Source organism: Mobula hypostoma, chromosome 19, assembly GCF_963921235.1.
Source record: "Mobula hypostoma chromosome 19, sMobHyp1.1, whole genome shotgun sequence".
In the NCBI taxonomy this organism is placed as follows: Eukaryota; Metazoa; Chordata; class Chondrichthyes; order Myliobatiformes; family Myliobatidae; genus Mobula; species Mobula hypostoma.
Window position 1 is genome coordinate 24,417,198 of NC_086115.1, and position 14,254 is coordinate 24,431,451.

At 37.7% G+C, this 14,254-nt stretch overlaps 1 protein-coding gene across 8 annotated transcripts in view; it reads left to right on the forward strand.

Annotated features, from left to right (window-relative positions):
• The window catches only part of jmjd1cb (jumonji domain containing 1Cb), a 200,990-nt gene that overhangs the window by 121,948 nt on the left and 64,788 nt on the right, over positions 1-14,254 (forward strand). For 5 of the 8 annotated variants that reach the window (XM_063071549.1, XM_063071550.1, XM_063071551.1 and 2 more), the window contains 3 exons: positions 3,901-4,006; positions 6,066-6,190; positions 7,490-7,630. The exons of 1 other annotated variant lie outside the window; for it this stretch is intronic. In XM_063071549.1, the coding sequence (XP_062927619.1) occupies positions 3,901-4,006; positions 6,066-6,190; positions 7,490-7,630 (372 nt within the window). Of the gene's footprint in view, positions 1-3,900; positions 4,007-6,065; positions 6,191-7,489; positions 7,631-8,518; positions 8,579-14,254 lie in introns of those variants that run through there. 2 more of the 8 variants (XM_063071555.1, XM_063071556.1) reach the window with 2 other exon arrangements.

The window sequence follows — 14,254 nt, forward strand, 5'->3', positions numbered from 1 at the left end:
TCGAAAGCGTTTCCAGCTTCAGGTGTTTGCAGATCGAGGTCTAATTTGTCTGGTCTCAGTGCATGTTCCATGCTTTAAAATGTACAGCGAATAAAATTGAAGCATCTTCAATAACTCCAAAAGACTGAGGTTTGGTAAAATACTGAAAGGCTTTTATTCGTTGTACAATATGACCTCCATGGTGAGTGTCTGCCCCTGGACTGAGGGGGAGAGGCAAGGCGAAACACCTTTATACAGGACTCTGTGGGAGGAGCCACAGGGGCAGTCAGCAGAGGGGCGTATCCAGACAGTTAACCCAGTTATAACATATATATGGTTTACCACACACCACATGGCAAAAACAAAGACATTTATTGTGTCTATTCACCCACTGCCCTTGACTTGTTCTAGTTAGCTGCTTTTCAGATTTTTAATCACTTCAGGCCTGCATCTATTGCTAATCTACCACTTCCAAATCTCTTGTCTAATTTTTAAAAAATTTCTCCAATGATAAGTGTTGGTGCCCACTGATTCTTTTTCTTTTGGCATCCCCTTCTTCCACAAAACCTACTGTGACCTTGAGCTGCAATATCAGTTAATAGGACCTGGTTTGTGCCTTCAGATGACTTAAACTTGTGTTGAAATATTGAAGATGCCAGAAATCCAAACAAAAATATAAAACGCTGAAAGGACTCAGTAGGTCAAACACCTTCCATGAATGAAGAAAGAGATGTTTCATCAGAATTGGAAAAATAGAGGGGGCAGCGGGTTGTGAACAGGTTTTCAGCTGCAGGGAGGAATATAAGAACCAGAGGGATTATCTGAGACCTATTGTCAACCATTTTTCTTGGCAAAGATGCTGATTGACCTGCTGAGTGTTTTCAACATTTCTTTCTTTTTGTTATGCAAATATGCACCGTATCTTTGAACTGAGCCATTGATACAAAGCACCTCATTTATTGGTAAACTACTTTGTATAACATATGGTTAATCTGTAATCCATAAATGTGTAACACTACATGTATTTAGTTGGTGTTTTGCTTAGGTGCTGTTAGTAAATACCTTGGGCTAATTCCTGTTTTGACTCTCAGTTGTGCCTGAAATTGCAGAGTATGTGTCATGTGGCTGTTCTCGGCAGCTGTTCCTCATCTATCTTAAACATTGCAAGTCTTCAGTTTTGAGTACATCTATGCACCTCTTTCTTTTGGAGCATTTGCTGTTCTTAGTTCTTATAGAATTTGTGAGTTACATAAATCTGCCTATATTCTGAAATGATTGTTAGTTCAAACAAGACTGATCACATTCTGTCCTTCAATGAGCTGGAATTTTCCCATGCCATTGTATGGATTTTTTTCTGATAGAACTCAAGTTTTGAGCTTTAAGGTCTTTGACAAAATTCCTCAGGGCAGACTGATCCAAACATTTAGAATCCATGTGAAGTTGGCATATTGATTCTAAAAGTATCTTGGTAAAAGGTCATTTTTGTTGCTAGAAGACTGTTGACTAGTGGGGTACCATAAGAGTTCAGTGGTGTAACCCTTACTATTTGTAAAAACTCTTAACCATTTGGATGTGAATGAAGGAGGATTGAAGGAATTTATGCACTGAATAATAGATCCCTATGAAGTAATAAGGACAGGTGGACCTCTATAGAAGTCGAAGAATCCCAGAAAGTGGCAATAGAATTTTAAACAAAAGAACAAAAAATTGGGGAAAATCAGTTTGGAAATGGACCTTGAGAGTGAGTCTGTTGAATGCCTATGAGATGGCTTTTTAGAGTAGTTTGTTGTTGAGCCTACTAGAGGATCAACTGAAGTAGATTTGGTGTTAATGTAATGAATTAAAGCGATTAAGGAGCTTAAGGTAAAAAAGCGCTTAGGAGACAGTGATCACAATGTGATAGAGTTCAACTTGAAATTTGGTAGGAGAAAGTGAAATCTGATGTAGCAGTATTTCAGTGGAGTAAGGGAAATTATAGTGGTATGAGAGAGGAATTGGCCAAAGTAGGTTGGAAGGAGATGCTGGCAGGGATAACAGCAATGGCGTGAGTTTCTGGGAAAAATGAGGAAGGTGCTGGATAGATGTATTCCAAAATCGAAGAAATAACCAAATGGCAAAATAGTACAACCATGGCTGACAAAGGAAGTGAAAGCTAATGTAAAAGCAAAAGGGAAGGCATACAACAAAGCAAAAACTAGTGTGAAGACAAGGATTGGGATTTCTCATGGCAGTGCTCAGTGGTGGGGAGGGCTTTGCCTGTGATTCACTGGGCTACATCCCCTACTTTTTAAAATCTTTTCTGTACTTGGTTGGGCATTGGTGTTTCCATACCAGGTTGTGATGAAACCAGTTAGTATACTCTCCATTGTGCATCTATAGATGTTTGTCATAGATTTGGTGACATGCCAAATCTATGCAAACCTCTAAGGAAAGTTGAGCCTTCTTTGTGATGACTGTGCTGGTCCCAGGACAGATCCTCTGATATGATAATGCCAAGGAAGTTAAAGCTACTGACCCTCTCCACCTCGATCCCTAATGAGGACTGACCCATGGAGCTCCAACTTCTTTTATCTACAAAGAATCAGCTCTTTGAGTTTGCTGATGCTTAGTGAGACATATTTGCTGTGGCACCAATTAACCAGCTTTTCAGTCTCCTTCCTAAATGCCGATTTGTTCCAACTTTTGATTTGGCCAACAGCAGTGGTGTCATCAGCAAACTTAAATATGGCATTGAAGCTGTTCTTAGCCACACAATCATAAGTGTAAAGTGAGTAGAGTAGGAGGCTAAGCACACATGTTTGTGGTTCACCTGTACTGATGGTGAGTGTGAAGATTTGTTATCGATCTGACTAACTGGGCTCTGCCAATGAAGAAATTGGCCTTTATTACAAGACAGTTGGAGAAGTATTGTATTTGTACAGGATACTGGTGAGCCACATCTGGAATACTCTGTACTGTTTTGGTCCCCTTATTTAAATAATATACTACATTGACAGTCTAAAAATAAGTTTACTAGGCTAATTAATTAGAGAAGTCTATGCAGCTATAGAAATTAGTTCTATATTCTTTGGAGTTTAGAAGAATGAGGGATGATTTTATGGAAATATATAAAATTCTTAAGTGGCATGATGTGATAGATGTTGAGATGATTCTACTGTGGAAGAATCTTGTAAAAGGGGACATAATCTCAAGACTCGGTCATTTAAAACTGAGGTGCATTCTCATGGAGAGTGGTGAATTTCTGGAATTCTGTACCCGGGAGATTGTGGTAGATCACTGAGGGTTTTAAAGAAGCAGTAGATAAAGTTTTGAAAGATCAAAGAATTGAGAATGGGAATTTGGCACAGAAGAGAAGACCCTGCAGCTATCAGCCATGATCATGCTTAAGATGGGGTAGACTTGAAATATAATAATACTTTGGATTCATCAGAATGTTTTTAAACACTGTTTTTGTCTAATGGTCTCATTTTCTACCCTAAAGATTCTTAGTAACTGAATCATGAGCCATTTACCACATTGCTTTGTTAACCATTGAATTTTCACCCTGCTGTTGAAATGGCTAACCTGCAAAATTGAGTTCTCAGTGTAGTTGGGCAACACTGTTGGATTCCATTGCTGCCTCCCATCATAAGTTGCCCTGTGTTACACCTTGCCACAGGATATTGAACAGTACTTTTTTTAAACTCTCAACCACATTTTCATTTGGAATATCAATAATAAGAAACCACTTCAAGCATCATTGGTTCAGACCTGCAAAAAAGTTAAACTGCATAAAATTAATAGGATAGATGTGTTTAGATAGGTCTCTGGTAAAGAAATATGATTTAGGATTGCTTTTTAAAGTAATGCATGCTTAGTGTTAATTAATGCAACCATACTGAAGTCTTCAAAATAACAAAGTCACTTGTTATTTTTAAAAAGGATGATATAGACAGTCTGAGCCCAGTTCTCAGAGACAACCCCCCGCTTCATGAAGAAGTGAAAGCCTGGGTTAAAGAACAAAAAGTTCAGGAAATTTTTATGCAAGGTATTATTTTGTGTTTATCTTGTGGTAACAATATAAAAATCATGGCATTGTCCACATAATTCTCAGAACATAAATGATTTCAGTATGCAAGGAGACCAGATAGCCTGTCCAGACTGGTCTAGCTTTATATATGAATCATCTAATAAATCCCACTCTACAGTCCCTTCTCTCCCTCTTGCATTGTTTTCCTTTCAGATACTTAACTTCCTTTTGAATGCTGCAATTGAATCTGCCTCCACTAGTATACCAATAGTGCATCCGCATGCTGTGTTGAATTAAAAAAAACCTTCATGTCACTCCTACTATAGCCATTCTATGTCCCTTATTTCATGAACCTGCCATCAATGAGAATGGTTTCCTACTATCTGTTCCGTTTGTACCCTTCATAATTTTAAATATCTTCATCAGATCCTCTTGCAACCTCCTCTGTTTCAGGGCAACCCTAACTTCTGTATTCCATCCACTTAAAGCCCTTCATCCCTGGAATCATTTTAGTGACTCTAATCTGTAAAGCTTTTATGCCTTTTCTAACATATGTACTAGTATGTTTAGATGGGTCTGACCTGGTCTTTTTGTAAACCTGTATCATGACTTCCTTGCCCTTGCACACTTTTTAACCATTTTCTCAACCTTCCTTGTCACTTTCTAAGGAATATGAGCATAACATATCCCTGGATCTCTATGTTCTTGTACTCCTTTTAAAATCATGCTTTCAAGTTTATATTACCTCTTGTTCTTAGGCATTTTGTCCTAAAAGTGACTCCTGGGGAAACTCCAATGTGCACTTCCTGTCAGTCAAAAAAACCTTTAACTACTATTGCCAGTTCCCTTTATTGGTCAATTTTCTATTCACCTGGCTACATCCTCTTTTATCCCAAGATAAAAGATCAGTTATGCTGTATCAAAGAGCCTTGCAATGTCCATGTATAGTATATCAACTGCATTTCCCTCCTCAACTATCTCTGTTACTTTGTCAAAAAACTGTCATTAGACAGACATGTTTGCCTTGAAAAATTCCTTGCCAATTTTCTTTAACTATTGTCCATGTGACCACAAATTCTGCTCTGATTTATTAGTTTTTGAACTTTCCTCAACACCAAGTGTAAGCTCTGAAGTTACCAGAATTATCCCTATGCATTTTATTGAATGGAAGTTTAACATTTACAGTTTTCCATTTGCTATCACCACTCATGTATCTAAATGTTTGAAAGGTTATGAACAGGCTTCTGCCGTTTCCTCCTTTCCTCAGCAGCCTAGGATATACCCTATCTAGAGCAAGTTATTTATTTACTTTAGCTGGCCTTTCTACTAACTCTTAGTATACCTTTGTTTTTACTGAATCGCCAATAGCTTTTTCGTACTGGGAGAAGTGTGATGCTATGTGCTGACTTAGTACCTCAGCTGTGTGCTTTTCTTTCATGAAAAGATTTCCTTAGTCTCTGATCAGCCTTGCCCCTCTTTGGTAACCCTTTTCTGCTTACTTGTGAAAAGAGTATTTTTGAATTTTCTTGCATGTTTTCTGCCAATCTTTACTCATGATCTCTTTTATTCTCATTTCCTTTTTTTAGTTCCCCTTTGAACTTCCTATTATCATTTTTGTGTTTATAATTTAACAACCTGACAGCTGTCATATGTTCTTTTCCCCCCACTGTAAATTTCCACTCTCTTTTTGGTCACCCAGGCGCTGTCAACTGTCATTATCTCTCTCTAAAGGGAGGGTTCTTAGTCTTGGTTGAAACATCTCACCTTGAAGAATTTCTATTATTCAAGTGAATTTTTGTCTGGCAAGCTTTGAGTTCTATTTAACAGTCCTTCTCCTTTGACTTTTTAAATCTTGGGGTGGTACATGTCCTTTTCCAAACCCCATGCTGGATATGATATGAACACTGTTTCCTTTAAATTAATGCTGAAATGCAAACAGGATGATTGTTAAAATTTCTATCATTTTAGGATGAGTTATTCAACTCTCAGAGCAGCAAAATTGATTTAAAAAATGTTTCCAACCCCTTTTCTTCCTATGAAATTACTTGTTGTTCAATTTGTGTTTTCCATCTTACAGGTCCCTATTCATTGAATGGCTATAGAGTGCGAGTATATAGACAAGATTCTGCCACCCAGTGGTTCACTGGTATCATTACTTACCATGATCTTTTAAGTCGCACTATGATCGTGATGAATGATCAGGTAAACAAACTTGAGGCCATGCTTATTAGAGCTGCATGAATTTGTTCATTTTCTGTTTTGAAAAATTAAATGTGGACATGGTGCAAATTTCAGCTTAAATTATCTCTGCTTTAAGTTTTGCAGTATTTTATGGAAATATGTAGATCATCTTCAAAGTTGAAAGTAAACATTATCAAAGTACATACAGTATATGTCACCAGAAACAACTCCAAGATTCATTTTCTTTTGGGTGTCGACAGCAAATGCAAGAGGAAACAATGAAAGATTGCTCCCAATAGGATGGATGACAACCAGTGTACAAAGATAACAAAACTGCAAACACAAAATGAGAAGAAAAAAGCTAAATAGTAATAAATAAATAAATAAGCAAGCAATAAATATCAAGATAATGAGTGGTAGAGTCCTTGAAAGTGAGTCCATAGGTTGTGGGAATGAAATTGAGTGGTTATCCCCTCTGGTTCAAAGAGCTTGATGGTTGTGGGATAATAACTGTTCTTGAACCTAGTGGTATGGGCCCTGAGGTTCTTGTACTACCTCCTTGTTGACAGCAGCAAAAAGAGCACATGACCTGGATGGTGGAGGTCCTTGATGATGGATGCTGCCTTCCTGTGACAGTGGTCCATGTAGATGTGCTCAGTGGTGTGGTAGACTTCACCTGTGATGGGCTGGGCTGTATCCACTACTTTTTGTAGGCTTTTCTTTTCAAGGGCGCTGATGTTTCCATACCAGGCCATGACTTAACCAATATACTCACTACGGCACATCTATAGAAGTTTGTCAAAGTTTTAGATGAATTGCCGAATCTTTGTGAACTTCTAAGAAAGTAGAGGTGTTGCCCTGCTTTCTTTGTAATGGTATTTAGGTGGTAGACCCGGGACAGATCCTCTGAAATGATAACACAGAGGATTTTAAAGTTGCTGACCCTCTCCACCTTTGATGCCCTGATGAGGACTGCTCATGAAACTCTGGTTTCCTCCTCCTGAAGTCAGTAATCACCTCCTTGGTCTTCCTGATGTTAACCTTAAGATAGGTGTTGACATGCAATGTGGTTCTTAGTGCTAGAAAACTTCCCTAATCTCATCAAAGTGGCATTATTTCAGATGTGAGCCTCAATAGTGACAGAATATTCAACGTAATCATATGTATACCATCCAACAATTGGTTGAGGATAGAAAATATTTAAATATTGCTAATCATGAATCGCAGAGTTTAATATACAGTATTCTGGCATGAGAACAGAATGTATTTTTTTTTAGTTACACGTTTATAAATGTTGTCCTGCTTTTGTGAATAAACCAGGTGCTAGAACCTCAGAATGTCGATCCTTCTATGGTACAAATGACTTTTTTGGATGATGTTGTTCATTCTCTGCTGAAAGGTGAAAACATAGGCATCACATCAAGACGAAGGTCTCGCTCTAATCAAAACAGTTCAGTTCATGTGAGTTTTTCAGAATCGTATTATTTAATGTGAATGCTAATGGCTCCTATGTTTCCAGATAAATAATCTAGATTATTTAATCAATTCCTGTTTCTAATTTTGTTTAATTAAAGCATAATACTAACTATCTGGAGGAATTTGTTCTACACATGTAAACATCAAAGTGAATCCAGCACATATAGGAATCTTTGTATGAGCGATGGCATACCTGCAACTGACCTCCGATTCACTCATTTAAAAAATAGGAGTAGGGGAAGGCCATCTGGCCCATTAGGCCTATTAGGCTTGCTCTACGTTCAATAAAATCATGACTGATCTGGCTGTGAACTCGGCTGCACTTATTTGGCTCTTCCCCATACCCCTTAATTCCCCTGCTATGCAAAAATCTATTTAACTATGAATTAAATATATCTAAAGCTTCCCTGGGAAGATTATTTCACAGATTTACTGCTCTCTAGGAAAAACAGTTTCTCTTCATCTCTGTCCCATATCTATTCCCCCAAATCTTGAGGTTGTGTCCCTTAATTCTTGTCTCACTTACTAGTGGAAAAAATTTCCTGTCTCTATCTTATCTATCCCTTTCATAATTTCATATGTTTCTGTATGATTCCTTCTCAGTCTTATGAATTACAGTAAGAATCAGAATCATTTTGATATCGTCGGCATATGTTGTGAAATGTATTCACTTTGCAGCAGCAGTACAATGCAGTGCATGATAAGTATAGAAAAAATGTATTACAGTAAGTATATGTACGTATATTAAATAGTTAAAATAAGTAGTGCGTAAAACAGAAATAACTTTTTTAAAAAAGTAATAAGGTAGTGTTCATGGGTTCAATGTCCATTTAGAAATTGGATAGCACCAGGTGACTCGGTCTCTCCTTATAGGCTAACCCCATTATCTCCAGAATCAACTGGTGAACCTCCTCTGAAGCACCTCCAAAGCCAGTAAGTTTTATCAAGTAAGGAGACCAGAACTGCATGCAGTACTCCAGACCTATCCTCACCAGTACCCTGCACAGTTGCAACATCACCTCCCTGCTCTTAAATTCAATCTCTCTAGCAATGAAAGCCAACATTCCATATGCCTTCTTGATAACCTGTTGCACCTGCAAATTAGCCTTTTACAGTTCATGCACAAGCACTCCCAAGTCCATATGTGTGCATGCTGCAATCTTTCAATATTTTAATAATCTGATCTTCTGTTTCAGTTGGGTGGTCCCCATATCTTCACTATTTTGCCTGAGACTTAATTTTATTCTATTGTGTTTCGGAATTTGTGGTTGCTAATATACACTGCAAATTCGCAACCAACATTGTGCCCTAATGAGAATTCAGTGTCTACTATAACTATAGTTTCCATTTCATGTACAGGATTTTCAGTGGAACATTGCTGATGTATTTTGTTAATTCAATTTAAATTTAAACCAGGTCTCTTCAGATAATGTCCCTCAGAAGAAGGAACATTTGTGTTTAGTGCCCAGTTGTGCTCCTGAGTTTAACATATGCTTCTGACTGGCTTCTGAAGCTCACTCTTTTTAGTAAAACATTTCACTTTCTCTTGTCAAGATTATTATTCTTCTATTTAGATATGTTAACATATTATTCCACATTGAGCTAAACATTTTCTATTTTTAATATGTTTACTGTAGGCATGTATCTATCTAGCAAATGTGTGTTTTCTATATTATTCCACTCATCCTCACTGGAAAAAATAAACAATTTCCCCTCGTCAAATTTTTTTTGATCTAATCCCCATTTTATAACTAGCTCATTAAATATCTCACCATTTTTTCATACATGGGATATGTAATTGGCTGCCAGTGCCAACCTTAATTGCTCACTTCAAATTGCTTTTGAGAGCCAGTACTGAGCCCCAGTTTTCATCGTGTAAACAAGAGAGATGCAGATGCTGTAAGTCCAAGCAATACACACCAAATGCTGGAGGAAGGGTCTCGGCCTGAAACGTCGACTGTACCTTTTTCCATAGAGGCTGCCTGGCCTGCTGAGCTCCCCCAGCAATTTGTCTGTGTTTCACAGTGTAAAGTTACTTTTACAATGCTGTGAGTGAGTGAATTGCAAGTTTTAAATACAGAGATAATGAAAGAAAGGTGATTTATTTCCAATTTGAGATATGAGGAGAGTCTTTCTAAATGTTAGAGGTTATGGTTTTGACAGGTGTTGCTGAAGAAGCCTTGACATGTTGCTGCAATCTATCTTGTACATGATTCATGTTGTGCTGGACGTGCGGCACTACTGAATTAACTGAAAATAAAGTTTTGTCCTAAATGTTGCTGATTTTCTTGAGTTGTATAAGCCGCATTCATTTGTGGCTCCTGAAAATGTTTTATGGAAGCAGAAAGTGAGTTTTTGTAACTGAATAGTTGGTCTTTGATCTACTCTTGCAGCCATGGTGTCTAAGTTTCCTGTCAATGGTGATTTCTTACATGTTCTAGGTAGGTAGTACAATGTCCTGGTGTGCTTCTAAAGCTTGTCTGCTGTGCTAAGTATGACTATATCCACTGAAGTCTTGTCCCACCTACCAAATATAGTTTCCATTGATAAATTATACTTGAGTTCCTTGATTCCATCCTTGGTAAGACCAGTCATAATGTGACAAGATGTATTTTATGCGTGTTGCTTGGGTTTCCAGCACCTGCAGATTTTCTCTTGTTTATAATGTGAAAAGTGTTTACTTTCTCCTCGGCTCTGGAATTTATTTAATCCGTGTTTGTCAAAGGCTGCAATGAGGTCTCAAACCAGATGGTCTTGGCAGAATACAAACGAGGCATTAATGAGCAGGTTATTGATGTGAATTTGTAGCTCGTTGCATTATCAATGACTCTTCCCATTACTTCACTGAAGATTAAAAAGGAATCTGTTCAGTTAATAATTGGCCAGTTTGTATATAGGCTGAGGACAACTAATTACTTTTGATATATGACAACGATATGACAACAATGTATTTTAAGAAAACATTGCAGCCAGTTTATGTAAAACTGGGAATATTTGATAGATTTTTAGTAAATACTGTTTTTAATTGTAGCTAGAACAGCTTCATTAGAAGTAGTTAGTTCTGGAGCTTCTGTACTGCAGTCCAGATGTTGGAATTTGTAGCTGTAGCTGCATCTGTTGTGCTATGTCTTTCATCGTATGAAGTGAAGTAAACTAGCTGAATGACACCATCGCAGAAATTGGCAATTTTTGAAGGAAGCTGAGATGAATTTTCTAGGCACTTCTGCCTGTGGATAATTCCTGACCTTTCGGTCTTGTTTTTACATTTATGTTGAGTTCCAGCATTATTGAAAATGGGATAAATTATGCATCCTCTACTATTATATGTTCACCTAATTCTGGCTACATTTGATGGTTTCTGTTAACAAACATATTTAGTCTCCTATAGTCTCATCCAGTTGCACCTTATTCAACCATTCATTAAACAAGCGTTGCAGTCTCTGCTTGATGATAATGGTAGAGTGAGTGATGTGACTGACTGTGAGATTGCATATTGTGATCAAAAGCATTTTTACTGCTGAGTGTAAATACAATAAGTCTGTAATAAGAATAGATGCTGGTAATAGTGTGTCAAAAAGCATTTATGGTCAGAGAAAGAGTTAATGTTTCTGGCCAGTGGTCTTAGCATCAGACCTCCTCATGGATGACCAGCTGGAAATGCTTTTCTGTTTAGCATGTTTGTGTCTCTGCAGGAAACAGAGTGTTCATATTATCAACGTCTTTGTTTCCACAAATAGTTGCTCCTCCAATCACCACTGAAATGGACAGTAAAAACAGAAAATTCTGAAAAACACAGCAAGGCAGGCAGAAATTGCAAGAAGGGAAGCAAGAGTTCGTGTTTCAGATGTGATGCCCTTGGTCAGAATTGGTCTGACTTCTGTACATTTTCAGCATTTTCTTAATTTCAGATTTCTAGCATCTACAGTCTTTTGATTTTAGTTTATTAAAATAGGCGGATTCAATAGTAACAAGTAGATTGGCAAGGTTGAGTACAACTTGTTTTGCTTTATGTTGCTTTGTTGCTAACTTAGTACGGGTTTTCTATGACATTTGATCTTTTGAAGCTCAGTACATTCTGTGCTATGTTGTCCTCTAAATCTACCACGTGCTTATTGGCCATGGAGAAAACGATTTGTCAGCAGAGAGTGCACAGTAGTTTCCTGGCCCATGCTTGACATGATGACATGAGACTTCAGAAAATCTGGAGCCAATGTTGAGTTCTCCAATTTAAAACAGCAGGAATTTACTTAGATGCTTTTGAATCTGGAATTAAAAGTAGCAAAAACCTGTTGAAAGACTACTTTTCTACCTCTGAAGGCCTTCTATGAATCATTTTTTTGTGGTGCTAGTAAGTTCATGGTCATTATTACAGACACTAGATTATTTCCCCAGTTCAAGGATACCATTGTGGAATTAATTCTATCTCAAGATGATTCATCCATGCCTTTGAGTTACTGGTAAAATGAGCACTATGCTATGGTACCTGCTGAATCCTGAAGTTGTATACCTAAGTAGCGTCACATGTCACAGTTATAAAGCGCAGAAACGTGCCTTTCAGCCCAAGCTGTCTGTGCAGAACCTGAGCCAGTTCCATTTTTCTGAATTTGGCCTGTAATCGTCTAAATAATTCCATGTACTATGTAAATGTGTTTTAAAGGTTGTAATTTTATCTGCCTGTACCACTTCTTCCAGCAGCTCATTGCACATACCCACCACCCTCTGTGGGAAATGTTCCCCTTTAAATATTTTCCTTCTCGTGTTAAATCTATGCCCTCCAGATTTAGATTCTCCTACCCTGGGAAAAAGACTATGACCTTATCTATACCCCTCATGATTTCATATACTGTAAGATCACCTCTCGCCTCCTTTGCTTTCAGCGCCCCTCCCCCATTTGTCCCAAGCCTTTATCTGCATTATATTCTGTGGTCATGTGGTATTATGTCTCAGGTTGCTTTGATTTGTAACTCCAAAACATAAAGCTGAAGTAAAAACACGGAGCTGGAAATGCGTGTCTTAGTTTCATTTCTACTTTCACCAAGGTGCACACAAGTGATGTGGTGGCATGATGACGTATGCCATTCAAGTGCTTTTACATATAACCCATAAAGAAATTCTTAACCAATCAAAGAATGCTTAATCAGACAATATATTTATAATATTACTCAAATATTACTGGAATATTAAATATACAACACTTCTTCCTGCTTAGCAATATAATACAGCTACTACATAGACATCCACGGCATGGTAAATTTTAAATTGCCCCATTCAGGCCTTAAGATTTAATACTGTGGAGAATTTCTTACTCTTGTGGGATAATGTCTTGCCTGACAAGTTGTAGAAAGTTATAGAACAAATGGAAGTCATTCAATCAATCTCACTTTTGAGCACTTAATATATAGCCCTGCACATGATACTTCACATATCCAAAATATTGACAATTGCTTTCTCCCAATTGGCACTGCTTGACCCAGTGGTTTCTCCAGCAGATTTGTTTCTTATTCTTTATGTGCCCATCTAGTTCCTTTTTAAATGTAGAGATGGTTTCTACCTCCATCACTCTTAAAAGCAGTGAGATCCAACCCCCTCATCACTGATGAAATTTCTTATTTTAATACCTTTCTAATCTCCCCTTCACTATACACAACCTTTGGTACATTAATTCTCAATTCCAATCCCTTTCTGAACTGTCTGTCTGTGGCCCCACAGCCAGGGAGGTTGAATTTAAATTAGAAAAACTTTTTTTTTTGGTCATGGTAGTTTGTAACTTTCTAGTATGAACATTGAATTCACTAACTTCAGATAAATTGCTCTCTTGTCATTCCCATTATCATGTTTATATCCTTTTCTCACTCCATTGCTTTAAAATCCAGCTCTGTTTTGAAAACTTAAAATCCTCCATTCTCCCCCTGGTTCCCTAGAAGGGCTGTAGACTGGAAACAGGGACTGGTTTCTTTCCACAGATGTCTGAGTCAGAATCAGGCATATATCACTGGCATATGTCGTGAAATATGTTGTTTTATGGCAGCAGTACATTGCAATACATAATAAAAAAAACTATAAATTACATTGAGATGTATATTAAATCAAGTAAATAGGGCAAAAAGAGAGCAATAAAAAGAAGAAAATGTAATGAGGTAGTGTATATGGGTTCATTGTCCTTCCAAAAATCTAATGATGGGGAAGAAGCCTTGAAGAAGAATAGTTTCTAAAATGCTGAGTGTGTGTCTTCAGACTTCTGTGCCACCTGTTGATGGTAGGAATGAGAAGAGAGCATGCCCTGGGTGATGGGGCTCCTTATGGATGGATGCCGCCTTCTTGAGGCGTCCCCTTTCGAAGGTATTTTCGATGTTGCAGAGGCTAGTGCTCACTATTGAGCCGGCTGAGTGAAGCTTTTTACGATTGCAGTGGCCCCTCCATACCAGCATTGCTGAGTTATTCCAACGTTTGTGTTTGTTACAGGTTCCAGCGTCTCCAGTTTTGTTTGTTTTTCACTTAATTATTTTCTGCTCTGAGAAATAGGTCCTGGTTACCTAGTATACATGTCCCATGATTTGTGCACCTTGTTTAATTAAATATCTCCTCTCACTCTCCTTTATTCTAAATAAA